Below are 16,609 nucleotides of genomic sequence, written 5' to 3' on the forward strand. Positions count from 1 at the left end.
CCTGGGCCCCGGGGGCGCTCGGCTCGGCGCGGCTTCGCGTACTGCGCTGGCAATGGGGGTTAGGTACTGGGACGGAAAAGACACCGAGAAGTGTTGTTCCCTGGGCTGGCGCCCGGGCTGAGGGACCATCTCCCCGCTTCTCAGCGGGGAAGGTCAGGAGCTGGCGGAAGCTGTGGGTAACTTCACCCACCGCGGGCCCGTCGCCAGCGTTCCAGCTCTGAATAGCACATTAAATATCAGGAAAACTTCCTACAAGTTGTTGGAAACGTCGTGCTGCCGGTTTTACTTGTAACAGAACTGCTCCTGTAGGAACGCAGCCCATCAGGCAGTAACATACATTTTCTCTCTCTCTTTTTTTTTTAATATTTTTTTTTTTACCCTAGAGTTACTGCCCAGAGACCTGGAAAGAGAAGCTCGGTTTAGGTAAGCCTCTCATTTAGCCATCTGCAAAGTGTGTTCCTGTATTTAAGTTGAGAATTGCCGGCTATGGCCAGCAAACAAGAAAACATCAACATGAAATAGCCAAAAGCAACCTGAAATCTATGAATTAGATGTGGTTATGAGTTGACTTTATTATTATTTACTTCAACAGGATTTGCTTTCATTTCTCTTTTCAAAGCAAAGAGCTCAGAAGTGTTTTGATGAATCAGTGTGTGTACTTCCAAAGTGCAAAATGTTAGACTCTTTTTACAAGCAGGTAGCATACCCTGGAGGAAAGTTTGATTAAACTCATATAAATTGATTTAAACTAATTAACCTAACTACTGCATATAGGACTGCTGACATCTGCCAGTCAGAGAGGGCTGTATAGCTGTAGTGATAATATAAAAACTGCCACACTCTTTACCATTAATTTTTGTTACTTAAAAAAAGTGGTTTAAAAAGGCCTTCTGAATTTATAAATTCCGTACAAAGAAATAACTTACTTGTGGGCTTTAAGTGCAGACCAAAGAAGAGGCAAACAATTAAAGACAAAGCCCAGCGTAAGATATCTGTGGCACGGTTAAGTGAACGTATCAGCAAGTGTTCCTCTGCCATGGGACATGGACTCTGCAAAAGCCTGGTGTGCTCACCCTTGGACCTTGCTGTAAATCAGTAAGGAAATGGTAAGAATGCCCTGGAGAGGGCAGAGGCAGGTGTCAGCCCTCAGCAAAACAAGCTCAGAGGGGGAGGAGTGCTGTTTTCTGCTTTTATTTTGAAGCCCTGATTATGGTGTGGCTTTTCACATTTGCTTTCTGAGCTGGAGTTTTAGTGGCAAATGCAGCACAGCATCACGGTGGCACTGCAGCCAGTTAACAAAGCCCTGTAACAGCATCTGTTTCAAAGATGTTCCTCTCACACTTGTCTGCTCCTTTTTCCTCCTTCTCACCATTTATCCTCAGCCCATTTGGTTGTGCTGCTGCATCACTCTTTGAGACCGGTGCTCTAAATCAAATTTTGTGGTGTTTTTTGTTGTTTTTTTTTAGTTCAGATTATGTCACTGATTCATTTCAGAATGGTTGACAATGGTTGTGTCAGCCTAATAGTGGGGAGAATGAACAGTAGAAAAGAGAGAGAGAGAACAAGTAGCAGGAGGAGACACGTTTTAACCAGGCTTTCTCCTCAGGTAAACAGTTAAGGCAAACCCACATCCTCAAGTCGCCACAGCCTCAGTTGATATTGTTTTGTTTTCATCTTTTAATGTGTTTGGATGAAGAGTAGGGAAATAGAAGCAGTCAGCCACTTCTAAGGAAAAGGTACCTGCCCAGGGGACCTACAGGCTATATGCTGGTAATCCCTCTGCTGAGAGAACTCTGAGCAGGCTGTGTGGGGCTCAGGGCATATTTCACCAGGTCTGACATCTGCCAGGTCACGAGAAGATAATGTTGAAGTCAGACTGCTTCTGAGGAGGGTGTTTGGTCTCACCCTGATCAGGACACTGATCAGCTGCTGGCCACTTCTGTGTTTGCCTGTGTTCGTTTACGGGAAGGGAGCTCATTTCTGCTCAGAAACATGAAACTGAAAGTATTCTCAGGCTTACAGGAAACAGTGGGCAGCATAATATTGTTCCTCTGAATCAAAATATCTTAAGCTGACAGAACATTCCTGAACTTCCCTGAAACTCACACTGCTGTGATTCATAAGGTATTGGAAGGAAAGAGGAGAAGGACTTGAGGAAAAGTGGGAAAGGGGCTACTAGATGGGGAGGTTAATTTGAACAGAATAATGAACACTTGAGGCTTTGATTTCTTTGCTTAGTTGGGCTCTCTAAGCCTATGAAAAGGGGAGAGAGCAGATCAGACTATGCCAAAAAATATTGGTAAGTAATGACAGTAGGATAAAACTGAGAGCTATAAACCACACTTCTATATAAAAACCAATGTTTTGACAGTAGTATCTTGAATTTCACTTTATATTATTCTGTATCCTAGGGACAACCATGGTAATGGATGAGGACAGCTTGATGGTCTCCATCAAGAAAGATGCCTACGAAGTTCTTAAGAAAAGAAAGGACTGTCTAAGTAGTCTCATTTACAAAAAGTTTGCTTGTACACTGACCTTCAAAAATGCAAATTGCACTGTTGAAGTATACAGGAAACAACTGAAGGGAATTGACATTTGTGTTTGTAAGGATGATCTCACAAAACACGAGGTTGATGCTTTGGTCAATGCAGCCAATGAATATCTAGATCATGGAGGAGGCCTTGCTTTCGCCCTTGTGAATGCTGGAGGGCCAGTAATACAAGAGCAAAGCAAGCTTCATATTCAGAGGCGTGGAAAACTCGCAACTAGTGACATAGCAGTGACAGATGGAGGGAAGCTTCCTTGTAAGAAAATTATTCATACAGTTGGTCCAAAGTGGTTCGTTTATGAAAAGGAAAGATGTTGTGACCTACTTGAGAAAGCTATTTTCAATGTTCTGAGTTATGCTAGTGCTCCAGAAAGTGCCATAAAGTCTGTGGCTATCCCAGCAGTGAGTTCAGGTATTTATGGCTTCCCAGTTGATTTGTGTGCTCAAGTGATTGTAATGGCTATAAAGCAGTTTGTTGAGGCAAGTCCACCAAGCTGTCTCAGGGAAATCCGCCTGGTGAACATTTGTGAGCCTACAGTTGCAGAAATGAAGAAGGCCTGTGAAAAGTTTCTGGGTGATACCAGTTCACTTCAGGAAACTCTTTCAGCTTCAGCAAACCAGCCTTTAGCTTTCATCAAATATGGAGGCACTCGCTTGCGCATCATAAAAGGACTCCTTGAAGAGCAGAAGGTAAGTCTGTCCCGTAACATGGAGTTGCCACCAAGTCTTTGCAGGATATGGAGCCCAAGAGTTCAGAACACAGATTGTATCAGTCCACTAAATAGTTCTTTTCTCAGCCTGGTGAGAATTTACAAATGGTAAATAAATTATATCAGCGAGGAGTTGTTTTTTTTTTTTCTAAATGGGTATTAAAGAGAACTTTTTATTATTTTTTTTTACATGCTGTTATGGTATAATAGGATGAAGATAAAGATTGGATGAATAATAACAATATATCCTTATGTTAATATTTATCTTCTTATTCTGTCCTGGGAGTTCACATTTTGTCATGAATTCCCTAGAAGTCTACTCTTATTTTTTGCTTTGCTTTTTTTCCTATAATTTATGTTGTTACAGGTGCCTCTACTGGAGTTATTCAGCAAACACTGAAGCAGCTCAAAATAACTTCTACAGCTGATGTGCACCTCGCCTTTAAACAGCACATCATTTAAATTGATTCATTTAACTTTTTAGCTAGAAAATCTGAGGCAAAATGTATGAGCTTCGTCATAGTAATGCAACAGAGCTCTTAGACTGGAAGCTGCATTACAGGAATGGCATTTTAGCAAATGTATCTTAAAGAAATAATAACTTTTCTTTTAAAGAAGTATCTTAATTGAATAGAATTTTAAATTTTTTTTATGTGAAGGCAAAGGATCGCAAAGTTGACATTGTGGGGAATTTTATTAACCAGTTTTACAGAAAGGTACCATGTGCCTTCAGGACTATGAGGAAAATATGCTCCAAAGTCTTGTATCTTTAGGTAATCTTCAACAATTAAAGTTAGAACAACTATGTCATCAGCATTCTTTAAACAAGCTTTTTGCATTTTACATATTTAGTTTGAAATACAGAAGACTTGCTACGGGAATCTGCTGTTTCTGTTGGGAATTGGAAGCAACCGTGACTTTGCAGTTCCCCTGGGTGCACTGACCCCGCTAGTTTGGTGACATGTGCTTGCTACCCAACATGGGGAGCATGGGCTGGGCTGACAGACCTAGCCATAGTTCTCTCCTGGTCACTGATAACTGGCTGCAGAGTTGCATTTGGTGGGGCAGGTATGGGTGACTTCTGTAGCTGCGCTAGCAATTCTGTTGAATGCGCTCTGATGACTTGAACGAGTCTGAAGCATGCTGGTGGCTTCTGAAAAAAATATGCATTTACTGTCACTAGAAGGTGCGTACTTTGATGTGTTCCAGTGCTGCCCTTTGTAGTAAGTAGTAAGAAAACCTTTCAAACGGCTGATCTGTGGCAGTCAGGCTTTTTTAAAAGGAATTGTTCCTAGAGAAAGTGCTCTCTGTAGTAGCAAAGCTTGCAAATCAGAAACTTGAAGTATACTGAGACTTTGCACTCTTTTCTTCCAGACTACAGCTATTGTTAATTCCGTGTCTTTGAATGACGAGCCTCACTCTCCAGTTTCAAGAAGACTGCTGCAAAAAGCGGGTCCAGCTCTTCAGGATGAACTTAAGACTCATCTTAGATATTCTTCGTCTTATAAGGAACTCATCGCAACAAAAGGGCATAATCTGGCCTGTGAGCTCGTGCTGCACGTTGTATGGCCGCAATACCACCACAAGGTGTTGCTGTGTGAGGTGATGACCAGTTAGATTGGATTTTAATTGATTTTCACGTTGAGTGATGTGAGGACTAAAACACTTGTTTTTCCTGCAGGAGTTAAGAGCTGCAGTGACAAGATGCCTGCTTTACATTCAGGACTGGCAATCATCTCCCTCGGTTTCTTTTCCAGCAAATGGGATTTGGTCGTTAATCCTGCCTGTTGATTTAGTGGCAGAGATCATGACTGAAGAGGTTTTAAATTTTGCCAGGGCACACCCTAAGAAGAAGATAGATGTGCAGTTTGTCTGTAGCCCAGATGAATACAATGCCTATGAGGTAATAAATCTCTTGTTAACTACCACTAAGGAAAACCCAAAACTGTAAAAATATTCCCATAGAGGACTGTGGTGGTTTCTACAAATTAGGATAATCTGAATTCTGTACTAGTTATAACATTTGTGAGTAGCAAGTCCCTTTATGAAACTCTTTGTCTCATTAACAGATATTATTAATCTTTACAAATCTTTATTTTCTCTTCACTAATGCAGAAGTATTCACCCCATGGTCTGATTACAAGGGGAGGGAGCTCTGAAATTCTCAGGACTCTCAGCGAATTTATAAGAAAAAGTCTACTCTTAACTAATTAGGGAATAAATTTATTCTTTCTCAGGAGATTTCTTTAACCCTTTAATGTTCCTAGGGCAAAACATTATCAACACATTATATGACCTAACATGATAGAAGGGTTGCAGACAGACAGTGGATAATTTCAACTGCAGTGTGCTCTTTTTCATGTTTTGAGTATCTGGCTGATGTGATTAATACTCAACTGTTTTAGATGGCCATCTCTTATAATTGGCCTTTATTCCCATTTAACTTCAACCATCTCTGCTTTCAACAGAACTAAGTGGAGGGGGGTTAGAACTAGATGATCTTTAAGGTCCCTTCCAACCCAAACCATTCTGTGATTCTAAGATCAGATCCATGTTCTGTAACAGTCCCATAAACTCCACAGCAGAAACTCTTTTTGCTGAAAAAAAGAAGGAAAAGCAGTTTGTCAGATGCCAAATCCACTGCTTAGCAAGGTAGTGCTTCTCAGAGGCTTTCCATGTGTGATCATGAAGAGGAGCTTTGGGGTAAACGCAGGGGAATAACCTGGGTTTTAAAACTGAGTAAGGATCCATCAGCATTAACCTGCAGGTAATGAAACACCTTTATTGACTGTGGTGGAGGAGCTGGTAAAGGTGCCATTCAGTGTGTAAGGACTTACCTTAGGAGATGCAGAAGAACAGGAATGCATTTGATACTGTCTGGAATAAAAGTTTAGGAAAAGCTGACAAATGTCACAGAATCACAGAATGTTAGGGATTGGAAGGGACCTCAAAAGGTCAGCTGTTAACAATTCCAGAATTTGTGGGGATGGTGTAACTACAGCTCTGAACTGCTTATCTGACAGAGTTTTGAAGCGACCAGTTGCATATTTGACAACAGAGATTGCAAACTGCTCCTAAATTTTTCTCTTTCAAGGTTTTCCAGAGAAAACTTTATTCAGCAGCACAGAAACTGGAAAAAAAGCAATCAGACAACAGAAGTGATCATTTGAGTAAGTAATGAACAGAAGGGGCTTTTCCAAGTAAATAAGCACTCCATATTTGAGAATCTGACAGCACATTCCTTTAAAAGAACTTTGTATTTGCATATGTGTCTTGGGGAAAGGGGAAGGCTTTGCATTTTTACATTAATAGGAATGGAACTGGGCAGTCTCTCACAAGATTTTCAAACATAAAAACCATCATCGGTGCCTAATGTGGTGCCTAACCTGTTGTAAGCCATTTTAGTGGAAGGCAAATAAATTCTGCATGTGTGTGTGTGGTTTTTTTTACCCCTGGAAACTTTAACTCCTGGTGCCCTTTTTTTTTTAAAGCATACCGAAAAATTAGTGTTTCTTGCACTGTACATCCTGTATTAAATACAGGAATTTGTGACAGCACCTGAAAGCTCTTCACTCTTCCAATGCACTTGTATTAAAAAAAACCAAAACAACCTTTCTTCCAGGTATAGAGTCAGGCAGTCAAAGAGTAAAAGAGCCTGCAAATAATGAACCAGCTATTGAACTTAAAGGAAACACACGTACAGCATTGGAAGCAGCAGAATCGTGGATCCAAAGTGTTGTACAGATTCGTCACAATCACAGTGCTGTTATTGAAAACAACTACATTTTTAGCCTCGGTAAAAACGAGTTTGCAGAACTCTCTCGGGAGCAGCGTTCGAGCGTGCGGGTATCAGAAGTAGTGCGAGGAGGAAAAGCAAGACTGGAATTTCAAGGGGCCCCTGATGCTGTGATTGATGCAGTGCTCGCAACTGAAAAATTACTGCTTCGTATGCAAGAGAAGACTACAGCCAAACAGGTGGAACTGCTACAGTTACTAAGTATGTAAAGTAAATAAGGGACTAATTAAGTAAATAAGTGCATAAATAAGGTCAAATGCGAAGCAACATATATCTGTGCGTTGCTGAGAGTGGACAGACATGGATTTGGTTCACACACATACTGAGTATTGCTTTAATTACCGTTATTACTGTACTTTTATAGTTTAAGCCCCTGCAAAACCACTTGCTAGCTTTGGTTACTCACTTGGCAATGTTCTCCAATTTATACAGGGGCTTCCCTTGTTCTACAGCCAGCTGTAATGCTGGCTTCCCCCAGGACAGCTTCACTTTAAAGCCTGGCCACTGGAGACTTACAAAATTTGCACTTAATTAACACATCCCTTTGCTGAGCTTGTTTGTTTGGTAGCTACAGCTGGACTACTGGTGCAGGACCCACCAATGGACTTGTTCTGCAGAGTCCTTGACTTCCATTATCAGTTGATAAATCTAGTGGCATTACAAAAAGCTACCAAGTGATCCATTTTTCCTTGTGTTTGTATAGTCACTGAATATAGATACCACTGTATGAAAGTTGGGCTGTGGAGATGTAATGGAGAAGATAAATTGTTCTTCTGTTGTTCCCCCATTCTCTGGTTTCTTTAATTAATGTAGAAAAAAATGAATATATATGAGTCCCTCTCAGTAATAGCCTCTGACATTACTTCAGAGAATATTTAACATCCTTTTTTCTTAACTAAACTACCAAAGTATTGGATCCCTCCTCCTTGCCTTTGCTTCAGATATTACGATACATGAAAATGTTACTCTCTTATTTGTATCCAGGCGAACCAGAAGTGGGTCAGCTTCCAGAAGGACAACTTCTCAACACAGATACTACTAAATTCATCCAGATTACACCAGTGGAATCACACCGCCAGGAGTTTAAAGACAGACAGAAACAGTTTGAAAAAGCTGGGCTTCATGTTGTCAAGGTAAAGAGAGAGTATTCATGGACAAGACAAATCTCAACATGTTTAACATATGCTTAAAAAACTCAGGTCAACTATTTCAATATATTGCTTTTAAAAATTAAGATAAAATAATCCAAATCCTTAAAATAGTTGTAGTCTTTACACCTAATAAAAAGTATTTTAGGCAAATAATCACTCAAAAAGTGTGGTTAAATTCTGAGAAGTCCTTTCAGCTGTACTGTATATTGTCTTTTATTCATGCTCCTTTATAGGACTCTAGAGAAATAAGAGATGGGTATGTTACAGTGAGTACAATATTCCAGGACACTAATGCAGTGTCTCTGTTTTCTTCTTGTGAGCTTGACACCAAAAATTAGCAATGGAATTTGTCACTTATGATCTGATTAGTAGCTGGTGTTGAAGCTGGGATCTTGGCTGGCTATCAGTGCTTTACTGAACGAGAGGAGGATGAGGCTGTGCAACACAGAGAAATACAGAAGTTAGTAAACAGGGATATGTGTGCCTAGTAGTGACAGCAGGTCACTGGAAACCAGACTGCCACGTGCCAAACTGCCCTTCATACGAGAAAGGTGTTTAACGTTGAAATAATGGCAAATGCCTGACAAATCTGGTGGCCTTTTATGATGGGGTTACAACATTGGTGGATAAGGCTAAAGCAACTGATGTCATCTACCTGGACTTGTGGAAGGCGTTTGACACTGTCCCACATGACATCCTTGTCTCTGAATTGGAAACATGTGGGTTTGATGGATGGACCACTCGGTGGATAAGGAACTGGCCTGATGGTCGCACTCACACTTGCCTTTAGATACCTCGTCCGCTACGTGGTCAATGCGTGTAAGCTAAACCAGAAGTTCTTACATTGAAGAATATAACCTGAACAAGAGCACTTAACAGATTATACTCTCTGCTTATACTACACTATCATTTATCTTACAGATTGAAAAGATACATAATCGTCTTTTATCTGCTGCATTCCAACACATGAAAAAAAAAATAGAAGAAAAACAAGGTACCTCCAAAATAACCCACAAGTTGTACCAGCACGTGCCGGCTCAGTTCTGTAGCTCGGTGTGCCAAACTGGATTTCACAGGATGTATTCTCCACCATCAGGTAAAAACTTGCTTTGGCATCCTTAATCAAAATGAACAGTGACTGACTATTAAAGTTGGATTAAAATCAGGAAAAATGGTGTTCCTAAAGAAGAACTGTTTCTTACCTGCATTTAGAGTCAGATGAGCTTACTATTTTATCTACAGGAAGATTTTCCAGTATTTCCTTCCTGATACTGTAGAGTCAGTAAGGCTCTGGGAGGGTAAGCCTGGATTCTAGCCTAGCCTAGACACTGTTGATAGAACTGTCATTATACACATAATGCCACATCCAAGTTTTATTTTGTTGCATCACTCTTTTAAAGTCAACATCCTTTTTTTTGGTAGTTTCCATTATTAAAATCTTACATTCTTCTGGTGCTTATCAGAGTCCCTAGTACAGGATGACTGAAGTGTTTCTATAAATACATTATACCTTGATGTTTCTCTCACTGGATTAACAGTTAAATCTGAACAGTCACCATTTTTCTTTCATTTTCCAGCACAAAAATATGGAGCCGGCATCTACTTTAAAAGGAACCCAAAAAGCCTCATCGAGGGAAACGATACGTGGGAAACAGACTCTAAAATGTATGTGTTTGAGGCTGATGTATTAACAGGCCTATACACTAAAGGCAAGCCGTCTTATATTGTGCCACCAGCAGTGGAGGGGGATGCCACTAAGGTATATGACAGCTTAGTAGATGATGTAAACAATCCTGACACCTTTGTCATTTGCAACAGCGTTGGGGCCCTTCCACAATATCTGTTGACTTGTTCCCAGCTGGGGGAGAGGTATACGGCTGTCTGAGGACACCAGCAGCATCCTGAAGCACAATTAATCAGAAATGTAGCTATTGTGAAGATCCCCCTCAGAACAAAGTCTAGTACTTAGATTTTAAGAGGATGCTGTACCTAGTAACGTGCTGTGATCAAAGTGCCTCATGCATAAATTGCTCTGAAATATCCGTGAGCAAAAAAAGTAAGTCAGTACCTAAAGGAGATTGGAACAAAATTATCTGTGAGTGGAAGTGGAAGGGAAAGCATCACAAAACACAGTTTAACACTGATCTGGTCATTTACTTTATGCCTTAAAGTTTTCTGAGCATGTGACTATACACTTGATGTTTGCATAGGCTGTCATTCTTCCATTACATTTCCTTAATCTCAGATATTGCATGTGTTAGTGAAACTCAATTCTTATATTCTTTTTTGAAATTGAATTTCAAATGCTTTGGTTATTAAATTTTCTTTTGACTTGGACAGGTGAAAGCTCTTTCCCACTTTAATGCTATTAAATACACATAGTTATGACAAATGTGAGGCAATACTTCATGATTTCTAACAGTAGTTGGTATTATTTTCTATTAGTTAAGAGATTCCAAGCATTGTAGACACATGTATTAAAAATAAAAAGTATGAATGACACTATCATCTAACCTCTTATTTTTCTATATAGTCTTAAGAACATGATTTGGACTGTATTTGAGCTTCAGATTCCTCAGTGGTGTTCAACCTCTTTGAAAGGCTGCAAAATAGTAGAGAACTGCTAGAGCTACAGCTTGAAATTGCTCTTCAATTAATCTACCTTTACCAATATCTTTTAAAGATTACTGGGTCAACCTCGTAGCTAGGTATTCCCACATTGCTTCTGTAGTGCCCTGAAGCCAGTAAACAGAAAAGCTTAAGAGTTATTATATTAATTTCCATGTAAAAGGGGATTCAGTCCAGCTTTCAGGTACTTTGAAACTTCCTGTACTAAAGACCGAAACTGATATTAGCATGGTTTAATGTCTGATTAGCATGGTTTAATACACATCTATTACCCTGAACCACAAGCTACGACCAGATTTGCAGCATTTAAACACCAAAATGGCTTATAAAAGTGCTGTAATACAGAAATAACAGCTCATCTGTCAATATCAGGTCTGCTTCTAGATTGAAAAGTCACCTACAGTTAAAACTGTAATTATCTGGGGAGGAGAGGGCTTGCATAAAACTAATAAAACCCAACGACACTGTCATATGAAAAGTGTGACATCTGAATGCAAAGCACTGTGCTAATGGAGAGCAGTCTGAACCCTAAAACACAGATGAAATAAGCATTTAATGAAACTTTTCAAAATAATTTGTTAATGAATTCCCAGCACATTTGTACTGCACCCACAACTCCCAAGACAGTAATCATAGTGCTAGGAGCCACTCACAAGTCCAAAAGAAATTAAGTTATAAAAGTCTAATTCTGAACTCCTAAGTGAGGTTGCAGGTGGAAAAGTTTTTTGAACCATTGCAAAACAAACTTTTAAATTAGTATAATAATATTTTGTGGGTTTTAAAAATTATTTTTAAGACTAGCTGTATCTACATTGTTGCAAAAGGGTAGCTTCTGTAGTGTGTGAGCCTGGTGTGCTCTAGTGTAATGTTAAATGGGAACAGCCCCTCCCCCCCCATGAACTTGTAAGAACCATTAAACACACTTGAGTCTTGTTCTCACAGAAATCCAAAGGTTGCTTTCAGATAGTATGCTGCAAGTTTGAAAACAGAATTTATCTCTTTCTATTTTAACTTTTCCATTTAAGCAACCAATTCTTCTCCTCTGTTTCTATCCCATTTTTCTTCATGTTTCTTGATTCACATTATTGCCAGGAAAACACGTAGCTGCAGATTTAAGTTTGTTAGGCAGGACTGAACAAGAATAAGCTCTTATCTCAGCTTGCTTCAAGAGGTTTCATTTTTTAAAGGAGTTTCATGGCAGGAAATTTTTTTTTCCTGTTTTCTTTTTTGAAAAAAACCCTGTAAAGAGTTTCTGAAGCACTGCAACAATTCCTAACAAGCATGTTTTCAGAAAACCGTTCGGAATTTCTTTTTGGCACAAGGTAACATCTTTTCTCCTGCTTGGAATAAAGAACAGTTTTCACAGTGCAGTGTTGTTTTATTACTGTTATACAAGTACTGGTAACAATGTATTTAATAATTAACTCTTCTTCACTGCAGCTGAAAAACATTGGTAGTCAGTTTAATAGAAAAAATAATTACTGAGAAAATTGTAACAGCTTGCTGAAATGCCCAGCACATGTTTCCTCCACATACACCCACAGTTTAGAAGGATTCAGTCTTACTGAATATTTATCTTCCATTATAGCAAGATTTTTTCCTAGTATATAGTTTCTACTTAAATTCACCAGTGTTCTCTGCACTTAGTGATATAATATATATATTTATATATATATAGTTTTTTAAAAACTGGTAATGTAAGAAGATGTATATGATTATTTTCATCTGGTCCTCAAAAAGAATAATTTCATATACAGAAACTAGAAAGTAAACCCAGCACAAACTAGATGTACCAAGTAGTACATATTAAAATAATTACCACAGTAATTGAAAATTCCTGATCTTAGTCCTACAACAGTTAACTCCAGGCTACTCCACAGCCTCTGGAATTTCTCTGTCGTCCACAATAAGGGTGTGAATAATTCCTTCCTTTCGTTTTCCACTACTGACAGCCTTAATGCAACAGCTGTGATCATCAACACTGAAGTGAGTTTCAGTCCCATCTTCTACAAATTCACCCTGGGAGAAAGGAGACAAGAATAAAAACAGACATGTGCTATTCCAGTAAAATCAAAGCTTGAGTGCATCAGACTTTCCAAGGTCAAGATCACACGTCCCTCCCACTCCCCTGAAAAGTTTTCTCCCTTAAAACCCTGGACAACTGACCCAGAAGATTTACTTTGCTTGCCTACAAAGTGTAAACAAAAGCACTGTTTATCCTTAAATAGATAGATGTTTGGCATCCTAACTGAAACACTGTCAGTTACAAAAGCTGAAAGACATTCAGAACAGGCTAATAGTGTACTGGCTGTCCAGGCATATGCTCATACTCTGTGGGAAAGTGAGGTCACAGGCCCCTCGGGCTTATTTTGCTGAGCTGTGGTTATCTAGCCATAGCCTGTGAAAAGCCTTTGGGAATGATCACCTACCGCTGTTTCCATTTTTTGACCATTGCACCACACATCCATAGTGTCCTTTTCTGTGAGGGAAAAAGAAAACAAAAAGTAGAAAGAACAAGTTATTTTTTCCTTCCTACAGACAAGAAGATCTAGGAATTTTTAAAGTTTGCTGCTGAATTTTACTTTCAGTTCCCAAAAGAAGTTCCTAATTAGCTATAGTGCCTGGGCTACAGGGTTTGTTCTTATATTGGAGAGATCAGAGGCTCTGCCATCCATGGGCAAACAACTTTTGCTACAAACATACATTTTTACCTCTCCCTACCCCTGCCTATTAACACTGGGATGTTCTGAAAATTGTCAGAGATATTCTGACATTCTTAAACTGAAGAACTTGAAGACAGAAAAATGTAGTAATTTCTGCTAATTATTTGAGTGCTGTCTGTTCAACAAAGCTCTAACATTTTTTCCAGGTTGGTTTAATTCAAAAGCAGCATTATTTAACATCCATTCTTAAAATCTCCTTGAAAACACAAATACCACTTTAAATATGAATCTTAGAATTTTTTTTTCCTTTGAAACAGGACATTCTTTGACTTCTCCCAGCACATCCTCCATAAATTACTTTGCTCTAGAATTCACTTCCCTGACCCTGTTATCCACAGGACATCAGCAGAGAGCTGAACACTGCTTGCCTTTTAAGTAAGCATAGAGAGACTAAAAGTCTGTGAGGAGACTAATCTGTTTCTGGCATTACAATTGTTTTTCTTCGCTGCCTGCCTTCATCTCGGGGCAGTTCATTCTGTGCTGAGGCTTAAGAAGAAATCATGGCCCAAGATCTCTTGTCTCCAGGTATAACCATACAGCAGTTCTTTAGTGGAAGTCTTCCCACTAGATGCCATGGACAGATTCCTCAGGGGATCCGTTCCTCCCACCTGCTTGTAATGTATTTGGGGAAGTGGGGCAGAAGAGAAAAAATGTATGGCCTCGCTATTAAGAAAGTGAAAAAAGTCATCTGAAGGTTTTAGATGAAATTTGTAGTTAAGCAGTGATGCAGAAAAAAGGATGCTGATTAATCTATCAAAACCGTAGAATAACGTTGTTGCACTTCTTCAGTTAAAGACTCCTTGGCTGTGGCTAACGGTTTTTTGGAAGGAAGCCTGGTTACCTGGTTAACAAACTTGCACATAGTGGGCTTGATCACCACACAGATAATGCTTCTATAACACGCTTCACCTGCAGAGTTGCCTTGCTGGGGCATAAAAGTTTATTCAAAGGCAGCAACATGAAGTCACTCAACATTTACTTACCTAGAACAACTCTATAGTCCGTACCACCCAAGCTCAGTACCCAAGTATTGGTTGTTTTTGACCTGTTCTCCATATACTTATTGAGGCTCTTCCCATTGATCTCCAAAGTATATTCATATGCAAAGCCACCGACCGCATCAATGTTAATAGTCGCTTTTGTTTTGGATGCTCCAACAATGAATGTTTCTTTACCCACTAATTTAAACATCCATTCTTTTCTTATTTCTTCCTGGAGAATAAAAAAACCACAAAAAAACAACAATGGGTATTAACTGATAAACCTGCATGTTTTAGTATATAAAAACACTGAACTAGAACTCTGGAAACAGCTCAGTACTTAACTATTTTTTCAGCATGAACAAATACACAATATTCTGTATGCCTAGAGTGCCTCTGCCCAAGGAGAACAAAGCACTTCATGAATATTCACACCTTAATTGTAACTGAAAAAAGGATGCGGTTCATTAAATGAGGTAAAGTTAATCAACTGAATATACCTCACTTGCATTTATTAGTCTTTTGTTTGTTCTGATGCCTGTTGCACGGAAGCGCACTTACATAATCGGTATCATAGGGAATTTTGAGCACATAGCAATTTCACCTTTCCATCAACATAGACAACACGTTTTCCTGAAGTGGTCCCGTGTTCAAATTCAATCTTATGAACACCATCACTTAAAGCTACTTCCCAAACAGCCACCAAATCCGTCATCTTCTCTAAGTGGCTGTACCGAGACCTACGGAAACACCAACAAAGTAAATTAATTGTTGTTGAAAGAATTCAGTTACTGGTGTCTATAGTTCAAAGCTTTACTGCTTCAGGGCAAGTTATTCTTCACAAATGAGAAATGAAACTTAAAAGAATAAGCTTATATTTTCATGTTTTTCAAAGATTCAAATATGACAAAATATCACAAAATATAAACAGACAGTTAAATAGACCCACTGACAAGCACCATACAAAGAGATATATATCCATCTAACTTCTAAAACTTGCATTCCAAGTGACAGTACGGCTACAAAATTACACTTGGAATTCAGAATGCTCCTGGACAGTTCTGTGATTTCTTGCCAGATGTTAAAATACAGTGTTTTGATCGGTCTCTGAGAAAGCGTTTTAGCCTTTTAAACTTGAAAAAATAGTCAGGATGTCCGGTTTAGCTCTTATCTGTTTTAACAGATTTGTCTGGAATCTTTCTCATAAACACTGCCTACAGCATTCATAAACACAGCTCTGGCACAAAAACGCCCACAGGGGAGGAGATCTGGCAAGATATCCTTTTGTTTACTTCATTTTTAAAGTTTAGATACAGTCATAAGTGACCACTGGAACTGTGGATATCTTTCCAAATCTGCTCAGACCACAGTTCTGATTTTTTTACCTTACTTCATCTTCACAGACAGTAATCTCCTCACGGGATGCCATAGTAACCAAAATGGCTTTTAATCCAATTAGCAGAAAAAAGAAAAAAAGAAAAGCAGAATACCAGCACAGAAGAGTTGAGGCCTAAATTTTCCTCATTTTCTCCATTTGAGATAAAGGGCATTTTTTAAAATGTCATGAACCATCGTGCACTACCACATATAAGGTGAAATACAATTTTTCTTCTTAAGGCAAAAAGGCAAACGTAAGTATTCTTTTACAAAATCAGTATGTGCAATTTATCCTAACTTTATTAGCACATCATAAATTTGTCTGTTATTTGGTGGAAAAATGGTTTGCTTAATTTATGAGCAAAAGCTTAGAAACAACCAACCTGACCAAAGCAGGAATCAAATCCAGAATTACCCCTCTCAGTCACAAACTATAACAAACTAGGGACTGTTGCCACCTCAGGGAAGTGCAATAGCACAGGCAACAACAATTTCAACCTACTCATCGTTCTAAACCACTACAGTAGATTTCAACAATCGTATTATCAATGTGACCTGGCAATTTAGTCATAAAGTCTATGTGAACCACAAATAAATTGCTTACTTCTTACTTAGCATGTTTTTAGACCTTGACTGTGTTTTACAACACTGCTGATACTTTTGATATATCATTTTCAGTAAACAGATTTATTT

The 16,609-nt window shown here is 39.0% G+C and overlaps 2 protein-coding genes across 2 annotated transcripts; one reads left to right on the forward strand and one right to left on the reverse strand.

The window, feature by feature from the left end:
- Window positions 1-383: 383 nt before the first annotated feature.
- Window positions 384-10,093, forward strand: PARP9 (poly(ADP-ribose) polymerase family member 9; the record flags this gene model as incomplete). Its single annotated transcript, XM_029084135.1, has 9 exons — window positions 384-423; window positions 2,412-3,241; window positions 4,636-4,863; window positions 4,943-5,164; window positions 6,356-6,431; window positions 6,884-7,258; window positions 8,042-8,190; window positions 9,130-9,304; window positions 9,786-10,093. Coding segments are annotated over 9 exons (2,403 nt in total), but the record flags the coding sequence as incomplete, so codon positions are not given.
- Window positions 10,094-12,485: 2,392 nt separating this feature from the next.
- Window positions 12,486-16,032, reverse strand: FAIM (Fas apoptotic inhibitory molecule). Its single transcript, XM_010164452.2, has 5 exons — window positions 15,925-16,032; window positions 15,144-15,279; window positions 14,543-14,771; window positions 13,266-13,315; window positions 12,486-12,855 (listed from the first exon to the last, which is right to left on the reverse strand). Exons 1-5 carry the CDS (start codon window positions 15,966-15,968, stop codon window positions 12,706-12,708), a joined length of 609 nt encoding a protein of 202 aa, XP_010162754.2. The 5' UTR covers window positions 15,969-16,032; the 3' UTR covers window positions 12,486-12,705.
- Between the last annotated feature and the right edge of the window lie 577 nt (window positions 16,033-16,609).

This window comes from Antrostomus carolinensis, unplaced genomic scaffold (assembly GCF_000700745.2).
Source record: "Antrostomus carolinensis isolate BGI_N321 unplaced genomic scaffold, ASM70074v2 scaffold9833, whole genome shotgun sequence".
Taxonomy (NCBI): Eukaryota; Metazoa; Chordata; class Aves; order Caprimulgiformes; family Caprimulgidae; genus Antrostomus; species Antrostomus carolinensis.